Source organism: Chelonoidis abingdonii, chromosome 3 (genome assembly GCF_003597395.2).
Source record: "Chelonoidis abingdonii isolate Lonesome George chromosome 3, CheloAbing_2.0, whole genome shotgun sequence".
In the NCBI taxonomy this organism is placed as follows: Eukaryota; Metazoa; Chordata; order Testudines; family Testudinidae; genus Chelonoidis; species Chelonoidis abingdonii.
Window position 1 is genome coordinate 181144950 of NC_133771.1, and position 18258 is coordinate 181163207.

The 18258-nt window shown below is 42.5% G+C and overlaps 1 protein-coding gene across 1 annotated transcript in view; it reads left to right on the forward strand.

Moving 5' to 3' along the window:
• PLEKHH2 (pleckstrin homology, MyTH4 and FERM domain containing H2) overlaps positions 1-18258 on the forward strand; it is a 124031-nt gene that overhangs the window by 99458 nt on the left and 6315 nt on the right. The window contains exons 23-28 of the mRNA XM_032775003.1: positions 538-693; positions 3042-3139; positions 5076-5217; positions 7554-7699; positions 9416-9545; positions 14404-14490. Of these exons, the coding sequence (XP_032630894.1) occupies positions 538-693; positions 3042-3139; positions 5076-5217; positions 7554-7699; positions 9416-9545; positions 14404-14490 (759 nt within the window). The remainder of the gene's footprint in view (positions 1-537; positions 694-3041; positions 3140-5075; positions 5218-7553; positions 7700-9415; positions 9546-14403; positions 14491-18258) is intronic.

Sequence of the window (18258 nt, forward strand, 5' to 3'; positions counted from 1 at the left end):
TGTTATAGTATTTCTGATAATATCTTTCCTCACCGAGGAACATATCAAATTGCCTTTTTAAATCAAACATTTAGATTAATTCAAATCTATAGCTTAGTAAATTAAAAAAAAACCTGTAAATGCATGTATCTAGAGATTAAGCTTGAGCTAGAAAACAAAAAAAGGAAAATAATATATTAGTTTAATAACAATCTGAGATGCTATGTATAATAGTCTTTGATTTGGTAAACAAAATGCAATGACTTGTAACAGGTAAGCAAAGTTTTTGACATAAAATTTGCTCAGTAGGGCAGAATAAAGACCACCAAAATGTCTTCTTTTTTTCCAGAATTTACAAGTTTAAATCCTGGCTAAATTTTTGTCTAATCCGTAGTGGAATGTATCAAGTTGTAATGACAATAAGCTATCCAAGGAGGATGGAACAGGGCACTCTCTTTCCATGTATGTTCTAGAAAGTGTCTTGTCCTTCTTTAAAATCTTACATTTAATATTTTTGAGAGTTTTTGTAACTAAAGTGTTTCGTTTTCCTCTGTTCAGGTTGTTGGATTTGATGCCTCTACCACGGTGGAAGAATTTCTGAACACCCTTAACCAAGACGCAGGAATGAGAAAACCAGTGCAGTCAGGATTTGCATTATTTACTGATGATCCTTCTGGCAAGGATATAGAGCACTGTCTTCAAGGAAACATCAAGGTAAACAAAACTCTTTAATGAGCTGCACATATTAAACATCAAAAATATCTTAATTTTACAGAGGCCTTTTCAAACAAACAATGTAAGAGAAAATTATTTCCTTATTAAATGCTTTTTGCTTTTCCTCATTTGACATACATCAAAGGAAAAATGAAAACAAACTCTAATTTTTAACTCTGAAATTCATTCAATGGAATACATTTAAAAGCAGTGCCTGGCAGACTAGAATGGCTCAGGGAATTGATGATGGGATAAGGAACTTTTCACCTCTAGGACACTGTTATTAGTGGCTAAAAGCGATTGCAGTCTAATGCTCATTCTGTGGCTTAGTTGATGTTCAGTCCAACTCCTGTGGCTGAACAACAAAGATCTTAATACTCAGTAATCCTGAAGATCTTTCAGAGCTGGAGAGGTGAAGTAGACTGGAATAGAAGTCTCCAGATGAGGGCTGTGACACGAAGATTGAACTACCGTATCTTGTACTTGGCAAGTCCTGTGGCTAGAAGACTTCAGTGTCCAATGCTGGCAACCTGATTCCTATCATAACATCAGATTTACTATACACTTAAAGAACAGGAGTACTAGTGGCACCTTAGAGACTAACAAATTTATTTCAACATAAGCTTTTGTGAGCTACAGCTCACTTCTTCGGATGCATAGAATGGAACACACAGACAGGAGATATTTATACATACAGAGAACATGAAAAAGTGGAAGTATGCATACCAACAGAAAGAGTCTAACCAATCAATCATCCTGTTGGTATGCATACTTCCACCTTTTCATGTTCTCTGTATGTACAAATATCTCCTGTCTGTGTGTTCCATTCTATGCATCCAAAGAAGTGAGCTGTAGCTCATGAAAGCTCATGCTGAAATAAATTTGTTAGTCTCTAAGATGCCACAAGTACTCCTGTTCTTTTTGCGGATACAGACTAACATAGCTGCTACTCTGAAAACTATACACTTAGAAATATAAACCCAGCTCCTAAAATAACAAAATACAAACAGCAAAGAATCCTGTGACACCTTATAGACTAACAGATGTTTTGGAGCATGAGCTTTCGTGGGTGAAGCTCATGCTCCAAAACGTCTGTTAGTCAATAAGGTGCCACTGGATTCTTTGCTGCTTTTACAGATCCAGACTAACACGGCTACCCCTCTGATACAAAAATACAAACAGCTCTTCTAATATGTTGCTCAAGTGAGGGATGTATTGGAAGATCAAGGAAAGTGGCTGACAGAGATCTGGAAGGAATGTCGGAGGGTTTTCTATCCAAAACAAGGAGGTAAAGGTTTAGCTTCAGTTCAGTAGATTGGCAGTGCTCCGTGTAATGTTATTTGTATGGATTCTGAAGGGATGTAGTTATCCCCACAACTCAGGATTAAGGTATTTGCAGCAAGGGTTGGGAAGACACAACATAATTGACGGTTTACCACGTTACATCGTTGTTCTCGCAAAGCAAATAATGGGGCTGGGACTGCTGTTGAAGCAGCTCCCTCAGCCCTGGGGAGTAAGGAATGCTGGGTAATATCATCAGGCAGGCCTGTTACACCCTTCTGCAGTGTTCAGAGAAGTATTAACTGGCTTCAGGGGGCTCTGCATCCAGCCTTTATGACTGGAAGAAAAGTGGTCATGATGCAACCGGAGATAAATAGTGCCATGGAGGATTCCTCTTTCCTACCAAAAAAAAAAACAACACTCAAAACCAAAACAAAAAACCATGACATGGAAGGCAAAAAAAAAAAATCAGTTAAACAATTTACTTATTCTCATATTCTGTTTTCTATTAACGTGAGATTTTGGATTCTGTTAACATTTCTGCTGAGTCTTTCCAAGGGGGTCAGTAAATAGTTTCTTCCCGTGTAATCTGAATGGACTAGGGTGCTGTCATTGCAACACACTCTTCCTTTGATCTGGGAACAAGGGACCAAGTGAGTCTCCAACTTGAACAAAACACTGGTTAGAAACGGAACCATCCACAGCATGCAGTATCATTGTTTAATTTTCCTCTTTATAAAAGTCATTAGTTTTGAATAATTACATATGTGGTGGCTCCTGCTAAATTATATACCTTTCCTTTCTGTATAAACATTTTATGGCCAGATTCCAAAACCAAGGTCTGTCTGGTAGGATAAGCGAATAACAACAAAATCTGACTGCTAAATCCTCAGCTAAAAAGTGCCTGTACAGGTACTCTTCACATGTCTAAAAATTAAAGCTATGTGATTTTTCTGAGTTACAATAATTGAAATTCTTTCATAATAAACAGAGGGTTTCCTTCAAAGATGCTTGTTTTGGCAAGAAACTACAGAACTGACAGTTCCACATATTCATTTTCCTTTTAGATCTGTGACATTATTTCTAAATGGGAGCAGGCCTCCAAAGAACAGCATCCTGGGAAATGTGAAGGAACAAGAACTGTGCGTCTTACATATAAAAACAGGTATGTAATACTGAGCATAATTCCACTACTGTGTCCTAGGAATTTTCTTTAATTTATATGGTGTTTATTATCTTGAAACATATTAGCTGAATCAGAGCTTACTCCAAAATGTTAAGAGAGAAAGAGACTGCAACCTTTGTTAAATAAATTAACTTCACTAGTATCAATATTTTGGAAACCTTCATATAAACCTTAGATGTTTGTTTTTCTTAAACTTAGCAGGTTGGGAAGTACAGAGTAAGCTAGTCAGGCAAATCCTGGTTTGTTTTCCTTAGTCAGTCTTCTGGTTCATTGGACACCCCATCCCATGACCCTGCTTAGAGTCTGTGGCTCCTTCCCACATCCTCCACGAGGCCATCTTTCCCTTAATGAACCCTCCTTCCAAGCATCTTACACCTGGTAAGATCCCATTTGTTGAGGTTGAGCTGATCTGCTTGTCTTTCGTGTGGGTTCCACCTGCACAGGTATAGAATAAGGCTCTAGGAGATGCAGATCTAATATGCATGGAATTTTAAACATATAGCATGAATCTAACAAGATGAGAGCAAGAGCAGGCTACCAATTAAAGGGATCTCTAAAAGTAGAAGTATTAGGGTACATCTGTAGGAGAAGGATGAGATAATAGTGAGTCGAACATTATTTGCATAATAAGCAACAGCCACAAGTTGGTGTTTCATAGTTTAGTAGTAAAACGGTCAGCACACAATAGTTTCCATCAAAAGTTGTTTTCTCTTACCCTGTTTAGCTTGGAAAACTGTAATGTCCAATTGTATCTACAATCCACATCCAGTAAAATGGAACTGATTATGTTATGTACCAGTATTTAATTTTTTAATTTGTAGGTGAAGCTTATGAGATTGCGGAGCACTTGTCTTGACTACAACACCCCTTTTGCTCAGTTCTTGGTCTCTCCTGAGCATCCGTTGCTAATTGTGCCAAACTTTGCTGGAACTTGAGTTTTGGATACATGGGGACTAGGCTGACACTACCAAATTAAAAACCCTAGATCTACAGAGGTGAAAAACCACTATACTAATTTGCACTATTATGTACTTGGAAGGTCTATGATTCCTCAAGTGTCAAGTGGTGTTGAATTTCGTGAAAGCAAAATACAAATCAATGCTTAATTGTGAAATCATTAAAATTTATTCATTTAGATTCAATGAGGTGCCGATCTTTTGGTGGGTATTTATAAATTTAATTATTTTTAAACTGGCATTTAAATTCTATTCATGTTTAAACTTTTTAGTCTGATTTCATATCATTCACTTAAAAATAAGATGTGTGCAATGATACGTTTTTTTAAAAAATGTAAAACTAAGGGCATGTGTTAAGTAATCAGTTTGAACAGCAGAGTAGCTAGCCTTCAAATTTCATTATAAAATTCCAGATTTTACTCCTTTGCTGTCCCTGTTCTGTGGAAAGGAATGAAGGGCTTCACTGGAGCAAAAATTTTAAAATGACAAGATACTGAAGGGTCACTTTTCCCCACCTTTTAGAAGTAGTGAATGTATAGCTAGTAAAATGGTTTAGAGTGACAATTCTAGAAGCTGATTTTCTCCATTTGTCCACAGATTTAGTACAGTGACAGTAAAAGCTTCCAAGTGCTGCCCTTCCTCTGTGCTTCAACTCTGCTCTGGACAGGTTACCTTCAGAGTTGAAGCGTTAATAAGTCTCTGTGCACATTCATTCTTTGTCCTAACTGCTAAGGCTACCGTTTGTGATAGAAACACCTGTCCATTAGGAACTGGATTGATATCACCAACTCATTTCACATGAGTCAATGTAAGTCATCAGATGGTAATAATTTATGGTCAGAGCTGACTTCATACTAGTGGCCCAGAGGTGCAAGGTCATAGGTCTCATTACTAATCCCCAGGGTCCATCTAATACCCCTATTTTCATTTTGAAATAACTTTTCTTTCTTCTTTTGTAGGCTTTATTTCTCAGGTCAAGTTCATGGGGAGACAGACAGGGAAAAGCTGCTGTTAATGTATCAGACAAATGATCAGATAGTAAATGGACTTTTTCCTGTCAACAAAGAACTGGCACTGGAAATGGCAGCTCTTTTAGCTCAGGTAATCTATGAGTTTATGGTAACAGTCAGTTTGTACATTAACGGGCCACTGTTGACCACCTTCTGCTCCTACTGACCTCAGTGTTAAGGTGGGAGGTTCACAGCACCTTGAATGATCTTGCCCTAATTAATTAAACATAGCATAGCCATTTGCTTTTGTTACAGGGAGTCTTGAACAGGTCTCCCCATTCACTCTGCCATTAATAACTTCTGAAAATTATATATACCATAATAATACAGCCTACAGATGTTTCAGTAGATATACTTCTGTATAAGATTTATTTTCATAAAGAAGAAAAACACAGAGATCATCACATAAAGAAAGTTTGAGAGTTACCCGTATATACTCGTCCATAAGCCAAATATCTTTGGTAAAAAAGTGACACGTGAAAGAGCGGGGGTCAGCTTATAAATGGGTCTACACCAAAATTTGATGATTTTAAACTCATTGAATCGAATATCTAATACATTGCCGTTTTGTTTACCTGGAGCGTCTGCAGGCATGGAGCCCCTTGGCTCCCTCTGGCTGCGGTTCTAGGGTGACCAGATGTCCCGATTTTATAGGGACAGTCATGATATTCGAGGCTTCTTCTTATATGGTCACCTATTACCCCTCACACTCTGTCCTGATTTTTCATACCCGCTGTCTGTTCACCTTATGCAGTTCGCCATTCCCAGCCAATGGGAGCGGCAAACCACGGACACTGGGAGCTGAGGAGCTCCATGCCTGTGAATGCTCCAGGTTAACAAACGCCCAGGCCTGCTAGCAGCTTACCCTAACGGACCAGGAGCCAAAGTTTACCAACCCCTGAAATATAGGGTCGGCTTATGAAAGGGTCATACAGTTTTTGCTATTTTTACCTAACCATCTTGGGGGGGTCAGCTTATAAACAACAGGCTAATAACGAGTATATACGGCACTTTATGGATTGGCTTAATTAGAACTTGTCAGTTTACACCAGCTGAAGATTTGTTCCTGTATATGAAATACTGTGAAATGCAAGAAAACTCTATACAATATGTTTTGAACTTTTGTAATTTAAACTTGATTTGTGCTAACTAATTTTGCGTGGTGAATTTAATGTAATTAGAAGTGAAATATAATTTATGCTATTTTTACATCGGTGAAAATATACTTAACAAAACATTTTAAGTTTTACAGTATGCTAATCAAGAAGACAATGCATAAAAGGTACAGTAACTCCTCACTTAAAGTCGTCCCAGTTAACATTGTTTCATTGCTGAGCAATTAGGGAACACGCTCGTTTAAAGTTGTGCAATGCTCCACTATTAAGTTGTTTGGCTGCCTGCTTTATCCACAGCTGGCAGCCTCCCTACACCTCTCCCCAGCGCCTCCCAGTGGCCAGCAGACCACCCGCCGGCCTTCCCCCACTTCCTGCCCATGGCAATCAGCTGGCTTGCGGCATTTAGGAGGCAGGAGAGAGGGGGAGGAGCGAGCACTCGGCATGCAGTCTCCCCCTCCCTCCCCTGCCTCCTGCCCGCAGCAATCAGCTGGCTTGCAGCGTTTAGGAGGCAGCAGCGAGAAGCAAGGACTCGGCACGCAGGCTCCCACTGCCTCCCGAACGTGGCAAACCACCTCATTGCCCCAGGCAGGAGGCGGAGGTGGGGAGCCTGCATGCCAAGTCCTCGCTCCTCCCCCCTCCCTCCTGCCTCCTAAATGCCGCAAGCCAACTGATTGCCCCAGGCAGGAGGGAGGGGGGAGGAGCGAGGACTCAGCATGCCTCCCCACTCCCTCCCCTGCCTCTTGCCAGCAGCAATCAGCTGGCTTGCTGCATTCAGAAGGGGCGGAGAGGTGGGAGGACGCAGCCTGCGAAGTAAAGGGGGCAGGGGGAGAAGAGGTGGGTCACGGGGTGGGGGCTTGGGGAAGGGATGGAGCAGAGGGGCCAAGGGTTGAGCGCCCTGCCCCTGGCAAAGTCAGTGCCTCTGCTTGTAAGAACAGCAAGAGAAGCAGCCGGACAATCCATCCTCTTCCACTCTCTGACTCCATCACCTCAACTAAGCTTCATACTCAGCAGTGATGATTGTAGTATTAAATTGAATTGTTTAAAACTTATACCTGTATTAAATTGCTTTTTTAAAACAGTTTAAAATGTAGATAATGCCTTTTGTCTGGCAAAAAAAAAATTCCCTGAAACCTAACCCCACCCCGCACTTACTTTAATTCTTATGGAGAAATTGGATTCGCTTAACATCGTTTCACTTAAAGTCGCATTTTTCAGCACCGTAACTATAACATTAAGTGAGGAGTTACTGTATTTAATTTCTAAAATGACTCTGTACAAACAAAGATCTTCTCTTTCCTGGCCTTTCTATTAGGTGGAGATTGGGGACTTTGAAAGACCTTTCTCAACTCCAGCAGGGCAAGTTACTTCTCCCTCCAAGTCCAATCAGACATTGAAACATGTAGTGGAGAGATTTTACCCAAAGAGGTATAGGCATGGTTGTTCAGAAGAACAGTTAAGGTGAGAGGGGGAAAGTATTATGATAGACAAGATGTGAACGTTTTTACTTTGAGGGTTCTGTTATGTTTAGGGATGAAGTAAGGCTTTTTCAGTTGTACTGGAATATTTAGATATATATTTATGAGAAATTTTTGTCTAGAGCTATATATGAAACTGAAATTCTTTTTACTAAATGGGTTAGGGAGAACCCATTTCCTCTAAATCTTTGTTATGCAAACATACAATAGGATTATTAATCATGTATTTTAGCAAAATGCTCTTAACTCTCAGAATACACAAATTACTTAGGATCCTAAAACCTTTACTCACATAGGACCTGATTCTGACACTCTTACTCACTTGGAATATTATTTTACTCAGAAAATAATCCCATTGAAATGAATAAGTCTATTAAAGTATTACTAAAGTTGAGTAAGGGTGCCACAGTCTGGTCCTCGAGTAGTCCTTACTCAAGCCGGCAGACTCATTGAATTCAACCAAACTACTTATATGAGTAAACGTTGCAGGATTTGTATCTGTTCTAGTCAAACATTGGGTATTTCATAATTTAAGATATTTTGAACAAAAATATTCTTCTAATTTCTGCTAATGTTATAGCAACTGTTTTCCCATGGCTCATGGCAAACAGAGCTACAGGAAAAGAAAAAGATTTGAAAAACAGGAAAATCTTGTTATTGTAAAACCAAAATATAGCTGGGGTACTGAAGAGTAGGATATAGTACCTGAAAATACTTACATTTGTTGGTAAAAAGTTTCTATATTTCTTGTTGTGGATTGTCAGGGGGTTCGGTAGTATAGCCCAGTGGCGACAGTCGGCAGCTGTGTCGTCCAGCAGCAAGAGCCTGCAGGTCCAGCTTTACGGGAACCTAGGCTGCTCCCTGCTCCATTGGGTTCCAATCCAGGGCCCTGTGATCAGTAGGTTGGGTATGCAGCCTGAAGGTGGACACTACCAAGCCCGCTCCCTGTGTTACTTCCTACTCTTACCTCTCCAAAGTCACCGCAGGGTCTGCTTGTTCACTCACAAAGGGGCAGGGTTCTCCCTACTTGTGATCCAGAGGTTGTTTTACTCCAGTCCCAGCCCATCATCCTGAGTCTCCATGGGGCATTAGGCAGTTCAGCATTGGGGTCTGGTCCAGGCTGTGTGGAGCTCCTGTGGCCTCTCTGCAGAAGCTAACAGCAGATAACTGTTCCCCTTCCTCTGTCCACCCTGATAACTAGGACTGCTCCCTTTTGAGCTCTGCCTCCATTTTGAGTATGCCCAGTAGTGCAGCTGGATGGGGCCTTGTGGGACTAGTTGCTTGTTAACCCTTGTCTCTCCAATGTGGAGCTTATACATTTCATCTCACGGATGTCCTTTCAATTCTGCTTTCACACGGGTACCTATAGATGTATATCAGAAGCTGAGCTGTACTTTTTCACCATATGATGCTAGTACTTTTTATTTAAAAGGGGGATGGGGACCATCCTAGATAATTTTAAATTTAATCATGGCGTTCCAGAAACAGGAAGATAGCTAAGGTTTGCTGTACACAAATGATATTAATGACTGATTTAGAGTTTTCTACACAGCTTATCTGATAGATATGACAGAATATAGCACATAAATCAAATACTCATTTTAACAAAATCAAAAAGCTTTTGATTGGGTTTTTACTAGTTCTCTTTTAACAACAAAATCCAAAAGTACATTCTCACTATGTGTTTCATTTCAAACAGACAGCTTCGTCAGCGATTATCAACTAGATGGATGGCTCTCCGGGGGCACAGTGCTGCAGACTGTGTGCGCATTTATCTCACAGTAGCCAGAAAGTGGTCATTCTTTGGTGCTAAAATGTTTGTGGCAAAAGTAAGGAACTTTACCAGGTTTGGGTTTTTGGGGTGGTGGTTTAAGTTTGAATGTAGTATGCAGGAGAAAAACAAATTTAGTTGAAAGTGGGTTGGAAGTGTTTCTGTTGCTTGAATCTCTATTAATAGAATCATAGAAGATTAGGGTTGGAAGAGACCTCAGGAGGTCATCTAGTCCAACCCCCTGCTCAAAGCAGGGCCAACCCCAACTAAATCATCCCAGCCAGGGCTTTGTCAAGCCAGGCCTTAAAAACTTCTAAGGATGGAGATTCCACACCTCCCTAGGCAACCCATTCCAGTGCTTCACCACCCTCCTAGTGAAGTAGGTTCTTCTAATATCCAACCTAGACCTCCCCCACTGCAACTTGAGACCATTGCTTTTTGTTCTGTTATATGCCACCACTAAGAACAGCCAAATTCCATCCTCTTTGGAACCCCCCTTCAGGTAGTTGAAGGCTACAATCAAATCCCCCCTCACTCTTCTCTTCTGCAGACTAAACAAGCACAGTTCCCTCAGCCTCTCCTCATAAGTCATGTGCCCCAGCCCCCTAATCATTTTTCATTGCCCTCCGCTGGTCTCTCTCCAATTTGTCCACATCCTTTCTGTAGTGGGGGCCCCAAAACTGTGCCAAATAGAGGGGGAATAATCACTTTCCTCGATCTGCTGGAAATGTTCCTACTAGTGCAGCCCGATATGCCATTAGCCTTCTTGGCAGCAAGGGCACACTGTTTACTGATATACAGCTTCTTGTCCACTTTAATCCCTAGGTCCTTTTCTGCAGAACTGCTGCTTAGCCAGTCAGTCCCCAGCCTGTAGCAGTGCATGGGATTCTTTCATCCTAAGTGGAGGACTCTGCACTTGTCCTTGTTGAACCTCATCAGATTTCTTCTGGCTCAATCCTCCAATTTGTCTAGGTCACTATGAACACTATTTCTACCTTTCAGCATATCTGTGTCTCCCCCCAGCTTAGCGTTATCTGCGAACTTGCTGAGGGTGCAAACCATCCCATCATCCAGATCATTAATGAGGATGTTAAACAAAACCAGCCCGAGGACTGATCCCTAGGGCACTCCACTTGATACCGGCTGCCAACTAGACATTGAGCCGTTGATCACTAACTATTGAGCCTGATGATCTGGCCAGCTTCCTATCCACCTTATAGTTCATTCGTCAAGTCCAGGCTTCTTAACTTGCTGGCAGGAATGCTGTGGGAGACCATATCAAAGCTTTGCTAAAGTCAAGGTATATCATGTTCACCGCCTTCCCCATATCCACAGAGCCAGTTATCTCATCATAGAAGACAATCAGGTTGGTCAGGAATGACTTTCCCTTGGTGAATCCATGTTGACTGTTCCTGATCACCTTCCTCTTCTCCAAAGGCTTCAAAATGGATTCCCTGAGGACTTGCTCCATGATTTTTCCAGGCACTGAGGTGAGGCTGTAGTTTCCCAGATTTTCCTTCTTCCCTTTTTTAAAGATGAGCACCATATTTGCCTTTTTCCAATTGTCTGGGACCTCCCCCGATCGCCACGAGTTTTCAAAGGTAATGGCCAATGGCTCTGCAATCACATCAGCCAACTCCCTCAGCACCCTCAGATGCATTAGATCTGGCCCCATGGACTTGTGCTTTTCTAAATAGTCCTTACCCTGTTCTTTCACCACTGAGGGCTGCTCACGTCTTCCCCATACTATGCTGTCCAATGCAGCAGTCTGGGAGCTGACCTTGTGTGTGACGACTGAGGCAAAAAAAGCATTGAGTACTTCAGCTTTTTCCACATCATCTGTCACTAGGTTGCCTCCCCCATTCATTAAGGGTCCCACACTTTCCCTGACGTTCTTGTTGCTAACATACCTGTATAAACCCTTCTTATTACCCTTCACATCCCGTGCTAGCTGCAACTCCAATTGTGCTTTGGCCTTCCTGATTACACCACTGCATGCTCGAGCCATATTTTTATACTCTTCCCTAGTTATCTGTCCAAGTTTCCACTTCTTGTAAGCTTCCTTTTTTGTGTTTAAGCTCACTGAAGATTTCTCTGTTAAGCAAACTGGTTTTCTGCCATATTTGCTATTCTTTCTGCACATCCGGATGGTTTGTTCCTGCGCCCTTGATAAAGCCAGCTCTCCTGGACTCCTTTCCCCGTCATATTAGCTTCCCAGGGGATCCTGCCCACTAGGTCCATGAGGGAGTCAAGGTCTGCTTTTCTGAAGTCCAGGGTCTGTATTCTGCTTCTCTCCTTTCTTCCTTTTGTCAGTATCCTGAACTTGACCATCTCAGGGTCACTTTTACCCAGGTTGCCACCTACTTCTACTTCCCCTACAAATTCTTCCTGTTTGTGAGCAACAGGTCAAGAGGAGTACGGCCCGTAGTTGGTTCCTCCAGCACTTGCGCCAGGAAGTTGTCCCTAACACTCTCCAAAAACTTCCTGGATTGTCTGTGCACTGCTGTATTGCTGTCCCAGCAGGTGTCAGGGTAACTGAAGTCCCCCATGAGAACCAGGGCCTGTGATCTGGAAACTTCTGTTAGTTCTCTGAAGAAAGCCTCATCCTCCCATTCTGGTGGTCTATAGCAGATGCCCACCACGATGTCACTCTTGTTGCTGTTGCCTCTAAACTTAACCCAAAGACTCTCAACAGGTTTTCTCCAGTTTCATACTGGAGCTCTGAGTAATCATACTTCTCTCTTACATACAGTGCAACTCCTCCACCTTTTCTCCCCCGCCTGTTCTTCTTGAACAGTTTATACCCATCCATGAGAGTGCTCCAGTCATGTGAGTTACCCCACCAACTCTCTGTTATTCCAGTCATATCATAGTTCCTCGATTGTGCCAGGAGTTCCAATTCTTCGTGCTTGTTTCCAAGGATTTTTGCATTCATGTACAGGTACCTAAGATAACAAGCCAATTGCCCTAGTTTCTCATTATGAATCAGAAGGCCTCCCCTGCTGCACCTTCCACCTTGTGTTTCCTCCTGGTATCCCACTTACCTCAGGGCTTAGGTCACCATCCCCCGGTGAACCTAGTTTAAAGCCCTCCTCACTAGGTTAGCCAGCCTGCCTGCGAAGATGCTCTTCCCTCTCTCTGTTAGGTGGATCCCATCTCTTCCTAGCAATCCTTCTTCCTGGAACAACATCCCATTGTCGAAGAATTGAAAGCCCTCTCTCCGACACCACCTGTGCAACCATGCAGTTATTTCCACAATTTGATGGTACCTACCTGGGCCTTCAACAGGGAGGATGGACGAGAACATGACTTGCACCTCAAACTCCTTTATCCTTCTTCCCAGAGCCACATAGTTCGCAGTGACCTGCTGAAGATCATTCTTGGCAGTATCATTGGTGCCCACGTGGAGAAGTAGGAAGGGGTAGCAGTCTGAGGGCTTGATCAGTCTCGGCAGACACACCGTCACATCCTGAATTCTAGCTCCAGGCAAGCAGCACACTTAGAGTTTCCTGGTCTGGATGGCAGATGGATGACTCTGTCCCTCTTATGAGGGAGTCCCCGATCATGACTACCCATCTCCTCCTCTTGGGAGTGGTGGTCATGGAACCCACATCCTTAGGACAGTGCATCCCATGCCTTCTGGTTGATGAGGTCTCCTAATCCCTTCTCTCAGATGACTCTTCCAAACCATTCTCTGCCGTAGTACCTGTACAGAGACCCTGAAAATGGTTTCTTACCACTATCTGCATTGGAGGTACATGGGTTCTCCTCTTTCTTCTTCTTCTGGGGGCTGGTCTACACTACGGGGGAAAATCAATCTTAGATACGCAACTTCAGCTACGTGAATAACGTAGCTGAAGTCGAAGTATCTAAGATCGAATTACTCACCGTCCTCATGGCACGGGATCGATGTTCGCGGCTCCCTCTGTCAATTCCGCAACTCCGTTCGGGTTGGTGGAGTTCCGGAATTGATATAAGCGCGTTCGGGGATCGATATATCGCGTCTAGATGAGACGTGATATATCGATCCCCGAGCAATTGATTGCTACCTGCCGATATGGCGGGTAGTGAAGACGTAGCCTGGAGGTCACATGCTGCCAATTTTCTTCCCCGTTCTGCACTGCCCTCTGATTCTTCAGCATGCTGTGCCTGCAGTACCAAACACTGACTTCCCTCTAATCAACCACTCAAGGCCCACCTGGAACACAGCACTCCCAGTTCACACTTTTCAAACAAATGGTTACTGCTTGGACTAAGTAATACACTGATTAATTTTAATAATCTTAATAATAAGTAAATCCTAATAATTTCTAGCCCATGTCTCCCCTGCATTCTAATATCACTCCACACAGCATCCTCTCACTATCTTTTTCCTTGTTTTGAAGCAGTCTTTTTAAATTAATACTTTTTGGGTCTGATTCAACTCCTGTTAGACTTAAATGGGAATTGGGTTTTTGTCCTTAGAAGCATTAATAGAGATTAAATGTACAGAATATATTTCAAGCAGATTCTTCCTTGCTGACATCTAAAGCCACTGTTAAACATCCCACAACTTTGTTACTAAAGAAGACAGTATTGATTGAGACGTAAATAATAAAGAAATTGAGCCTGAAATTCTGCAGCAATAAAAACCTTAAAAATCAATAACCTCAATAAATGTTCGTGTCATGCTTCACCCTTGGACACACAAATCACAACACAGGTCTGGTAAATAAATTGTGATGTAATTTTTGTTTTTTATTTCCCTTCAAATAATCCTAAAATATATACCCTAACTTCTTTGCAGCACTTCTGCTCCCTTATATTTTGGGGTGATATCTGACAAATTTTAAAATGTGTGAGTCCTTTAATTAAGTTACTATTTAAAGCTAACCCCATTTATAATGTGTAATGGAATGCTGTTTCTCTTTTTGTAGCCTTTAACAACATCCACACTTGAGAGTTCCTACGTATGGCTTGTTGTACATGAAGATGGCATAAGCATTCTAGAATACAGCTTTCTGGTAAAAGAAAAAAACAGTTTTAGTTTACATTCAAATATATTTTAATAGCGAATATATTGGCCAAATTCATTATTGATATATTGCCACTGATTTAAATGAAGTTACACCAGGGCTGAAATTGGTCCCGTATATTTAGATGCGTAGACTTAAAGCGTGCGTTTGTTACTATAAAATGTTTTAAAGTTACTGCCATGGTTATATTAGTATTGATGGTGGAAGTAACTCATGATTACTTTGCTTGGTATTTGTCATCTTTCTCAGGGAAACATTTTATATATCAAACTAGTAAATTAAATGATAAAAGGAAATTCATAGATAAGATTCCTATAATAACCTGAACTCTTCCTACTTGAGGCTTTCATTTAAATGATCACTCATAAGACAATATGCACTAATGGAAAATGATACATAAATGCATTTACAGTTACATAATATGATTATTCCCATTGTATTTGCTGAATAGTATGTCATATTGCCCTGCATTGTTTAGTCATGTAGTTAAAGACTTGATTCTTTTCTCTCTTACAGTGGTGTAAAGCAGTAGTAACTCCACTGAAATCAATGTAGTGGCACTGGTGTTAATCTTGTGTACCTGAGAGGCTCCCTGTTTTAATTCAAATTTCCAAAGGGGTAGAATTAAATGTTGCTATCAGAATGTTAACACTGCATTTCCCTGATTAATTAAAATCTCTAACATAACATAAATATAGACTTTTTCTCTAAACCTGCCTTTGTATTTAAAGATAGGTATAGAGCAGCAGTTCTCAAACTGTGGGTCAGGACCCCAAAGGGGATCGCGACCCCCTTTGAATGAGGTCACCAGGGTTGGCTTAGACTTCCTGAGGCCTGAGGCTGAAGTCCAAGCCCAACTGCCCAAGGCTGAAGCCAAAGTCTGAGGGCTTCAGCCCGGGGCATCAGGGCTTAGGCTGCAGGCCCCCTGCAGGGCACTGGGGCTTGGGCGGGCTCAGGCTTCAGTCCTCCCTCTGGGGTTGTGAACTAATTTGTTGTCAGAAGGGGGTCGTGGTTCAATGAAATTTGCAAACCCCTGGTATAGAGGAATTAGACAAATGTAATAAATATTAAAGAATGAAAAGAGGAGGGAAAAGTGCAATCAAGCAGATTGAGAGAAAATAGAGGCTGCAGCATGGTGTTCCATCAACACCCTTCTCCTTGAAGGTCTTCAGTTTAAGTTCTGATCCAGCTCAGTCTTTCTTAACATACAACTGTATTTCTCAGCCTGTAAGGTTGGCCTCTGTCAGGTCATAGGCAGTCAGGCCTAGGGGTCAGAGTGAGACTAGGGAGTCAGGCCTACTGATTGGATTTTGAACTCCAAAGCCAAGAGTCGAGACAGAGTCAAAAGTCAGGAATCAGAGCCAATAGTCGGGACCAAAGTCACAGTCCGAATCCCAGAGTCAAGGGTTGAGGTGGAGTCAAGAGTCAGAGCTGAGGGTCAGAGCCGGACTACCAGGAGGCAGGAGCAAGGCTGGTTCTTCTTTGAGGAATGTCCCTGTGGGTGCTCCACTTTATGTGTGTCCATGCATCCTGCTCTTGCCATCGGAGATTTGTAGTAGCAGTGCCTGGTTTGATCGCGCATGCACCGTTGCCTCTTGTGCCCCGTCACGAGGTTACATAGTGCTGCATGATCAAGCATTCCTCAGTTCTTCTTTACCACCTTTGGCTTGAGTCTATGCACTTAGCAGTGCCTCTTATACTAAAAAAAGTAAGATACCTTTATAGGTAAGACTTAGGTTAGCAATTAGGAAGTTATTTATTCTCACCCTTCCTACTTATCTTATTTTATAAAAAAAAATTCTATCCTTATCTCCCTTATTAGGACAATAAGTTTCAGTTTTCTATAGTTTTACTGTTCCCCTCTCTCATTCTGGGACAGAAGACTCTCTGTTATGCCCAGCTCTCTGGGATTCAAATGCTGTCTGAGGTGTCAGAAGTGCTCGCATTATCATAATCTAAAGGCCAGAACAGGGAAAGCGAGGGATCTATAACTTATGCTACTTATGATGGAAAAATCTCTGCAACCAACCTCAGATCCCAAGTCTGGGACTCCCTTTGCCATTGGCAGCCTCTGATAAAGGTTCTGCCACAACAGGCCCTACTAAAGAGCCTTTTCCCAGGAAGGCTACAAAAAAGCAGGCTCAGACTTCACCTCTGTGGGAATCAGCTAAGAAAAAGCACTCCCCTACCGCCAAGACCACATTGGTACCGACGGCGCCGGGTACGTCAGACTCCAAGACACCAGGACCATCCAGTACTGCGAGTACCCAGAGAGAAAAAAACCCTAAGCAGGCAAGCTCTGCCAGAGACTCAAAGGGCAAGGTAAAACCCTCTGCCTCGGTACTGATGGAGCTGAAGAGACACTTGGCACCAAGCAGCGCAGTGGCGGCACCTGTGGTACCTACTCTGCATAGCACAAGACCCTTGGCACCGATGGCTACAATTCACACATCAGTGCCACCAGCAACACCGACATAAGTACCTCGTATTGCAGCAATATTCATAAGACACACAGACCTACTGGTCTCTTCAATACCAGAATCCCCGCTCCTTGGTACCGATGGCACTCCAATTCGATTGGTGCCAAGCCACCTGACCACTCCACCTAGGTCTGCTCCCCCTCTCTCCAGTGTTGATGGTGAGGAGGATGAAGGGGAAATATATGCACCTCATCAGTCCTCACCCATAGCAGAACTGTCCCACCAAACAGGACACCACTCATCTTCAGAGGCAACTAGCTGGTACGGATACCCATGAGTGCCGCCTTCTATGCCATTCCCATCAGATTGGCACTACTGGGACCCCTGGGCAGCATACAGGGCACTATATTACAAGCCCACCAAGATTGCAAGCGCTCCTTTCTCCACCACCCATACTAGGACCCTCAGAAACCGAGGAAGAGATGAATGAGGAAATTGAGGAAACTTCAGACGAGGAAGCCTTACCACTGATGAACCTGTCACCTTCATCGCCGGACAAAACTATAATGCCTCCATCCCCCACCACAGGGGATGACTTTAAGCAATTCCATGAGCTCTTCAAAAGGGTGGCAGAGTCCCTGGATATATCCTTAGAGGAGGTACCTTAATCACAGCTTAAATTACTGGATGTGTTTCAAACATCTACCTTGGAAAAGATAGCATCATTAATCAGTAATGCTGTCATGGAGCCTGCCAAAAACTATCTGGCAGACCTCAGCAATAGCACCTCCATCACAGAAAAGATCTGAAAAAATACTATGTACCATCTAAAGGAATGGAGTTCTTGTTTACACACCCCACATCAAACTCTTTAATGGTGGGTGCAGTAAATGAGACGGGAAGGCAACACCATATCAGAACAGCCCCTTATGACAAAGAATGGAAGAGGCTAGACCTCTTCAGTCACAGGGCATACTCATCTGCAACATTGGAGTTTCGAATAGCTAATTATGAAGCCCTGCTATCAAAATACACTTACAATATTTTCGAAAATGTCAGAATTTTTTGTTTTCTGGCACGCTATCAATAAGGAGCAATTCAAGGCCAACATTACTGAAGGTCATCTCATTGCCAGGACAGCACTGCAGGCCTCATTTGACTCCGCAGATATAGCAGCAGGTTCCATTGCAACATCGGTGGTCATGAGCCAGGCATCATGGTTCCCTCTCTTGGAGTTCCTGAGAGAGGTGCAGGTAAAGGTCAAGGACCTGCCCTTTGAAGACCAAAACTATTTGCAGCCAAAACAGATAAGTCCCTTTGTATCCTGAACGATTCA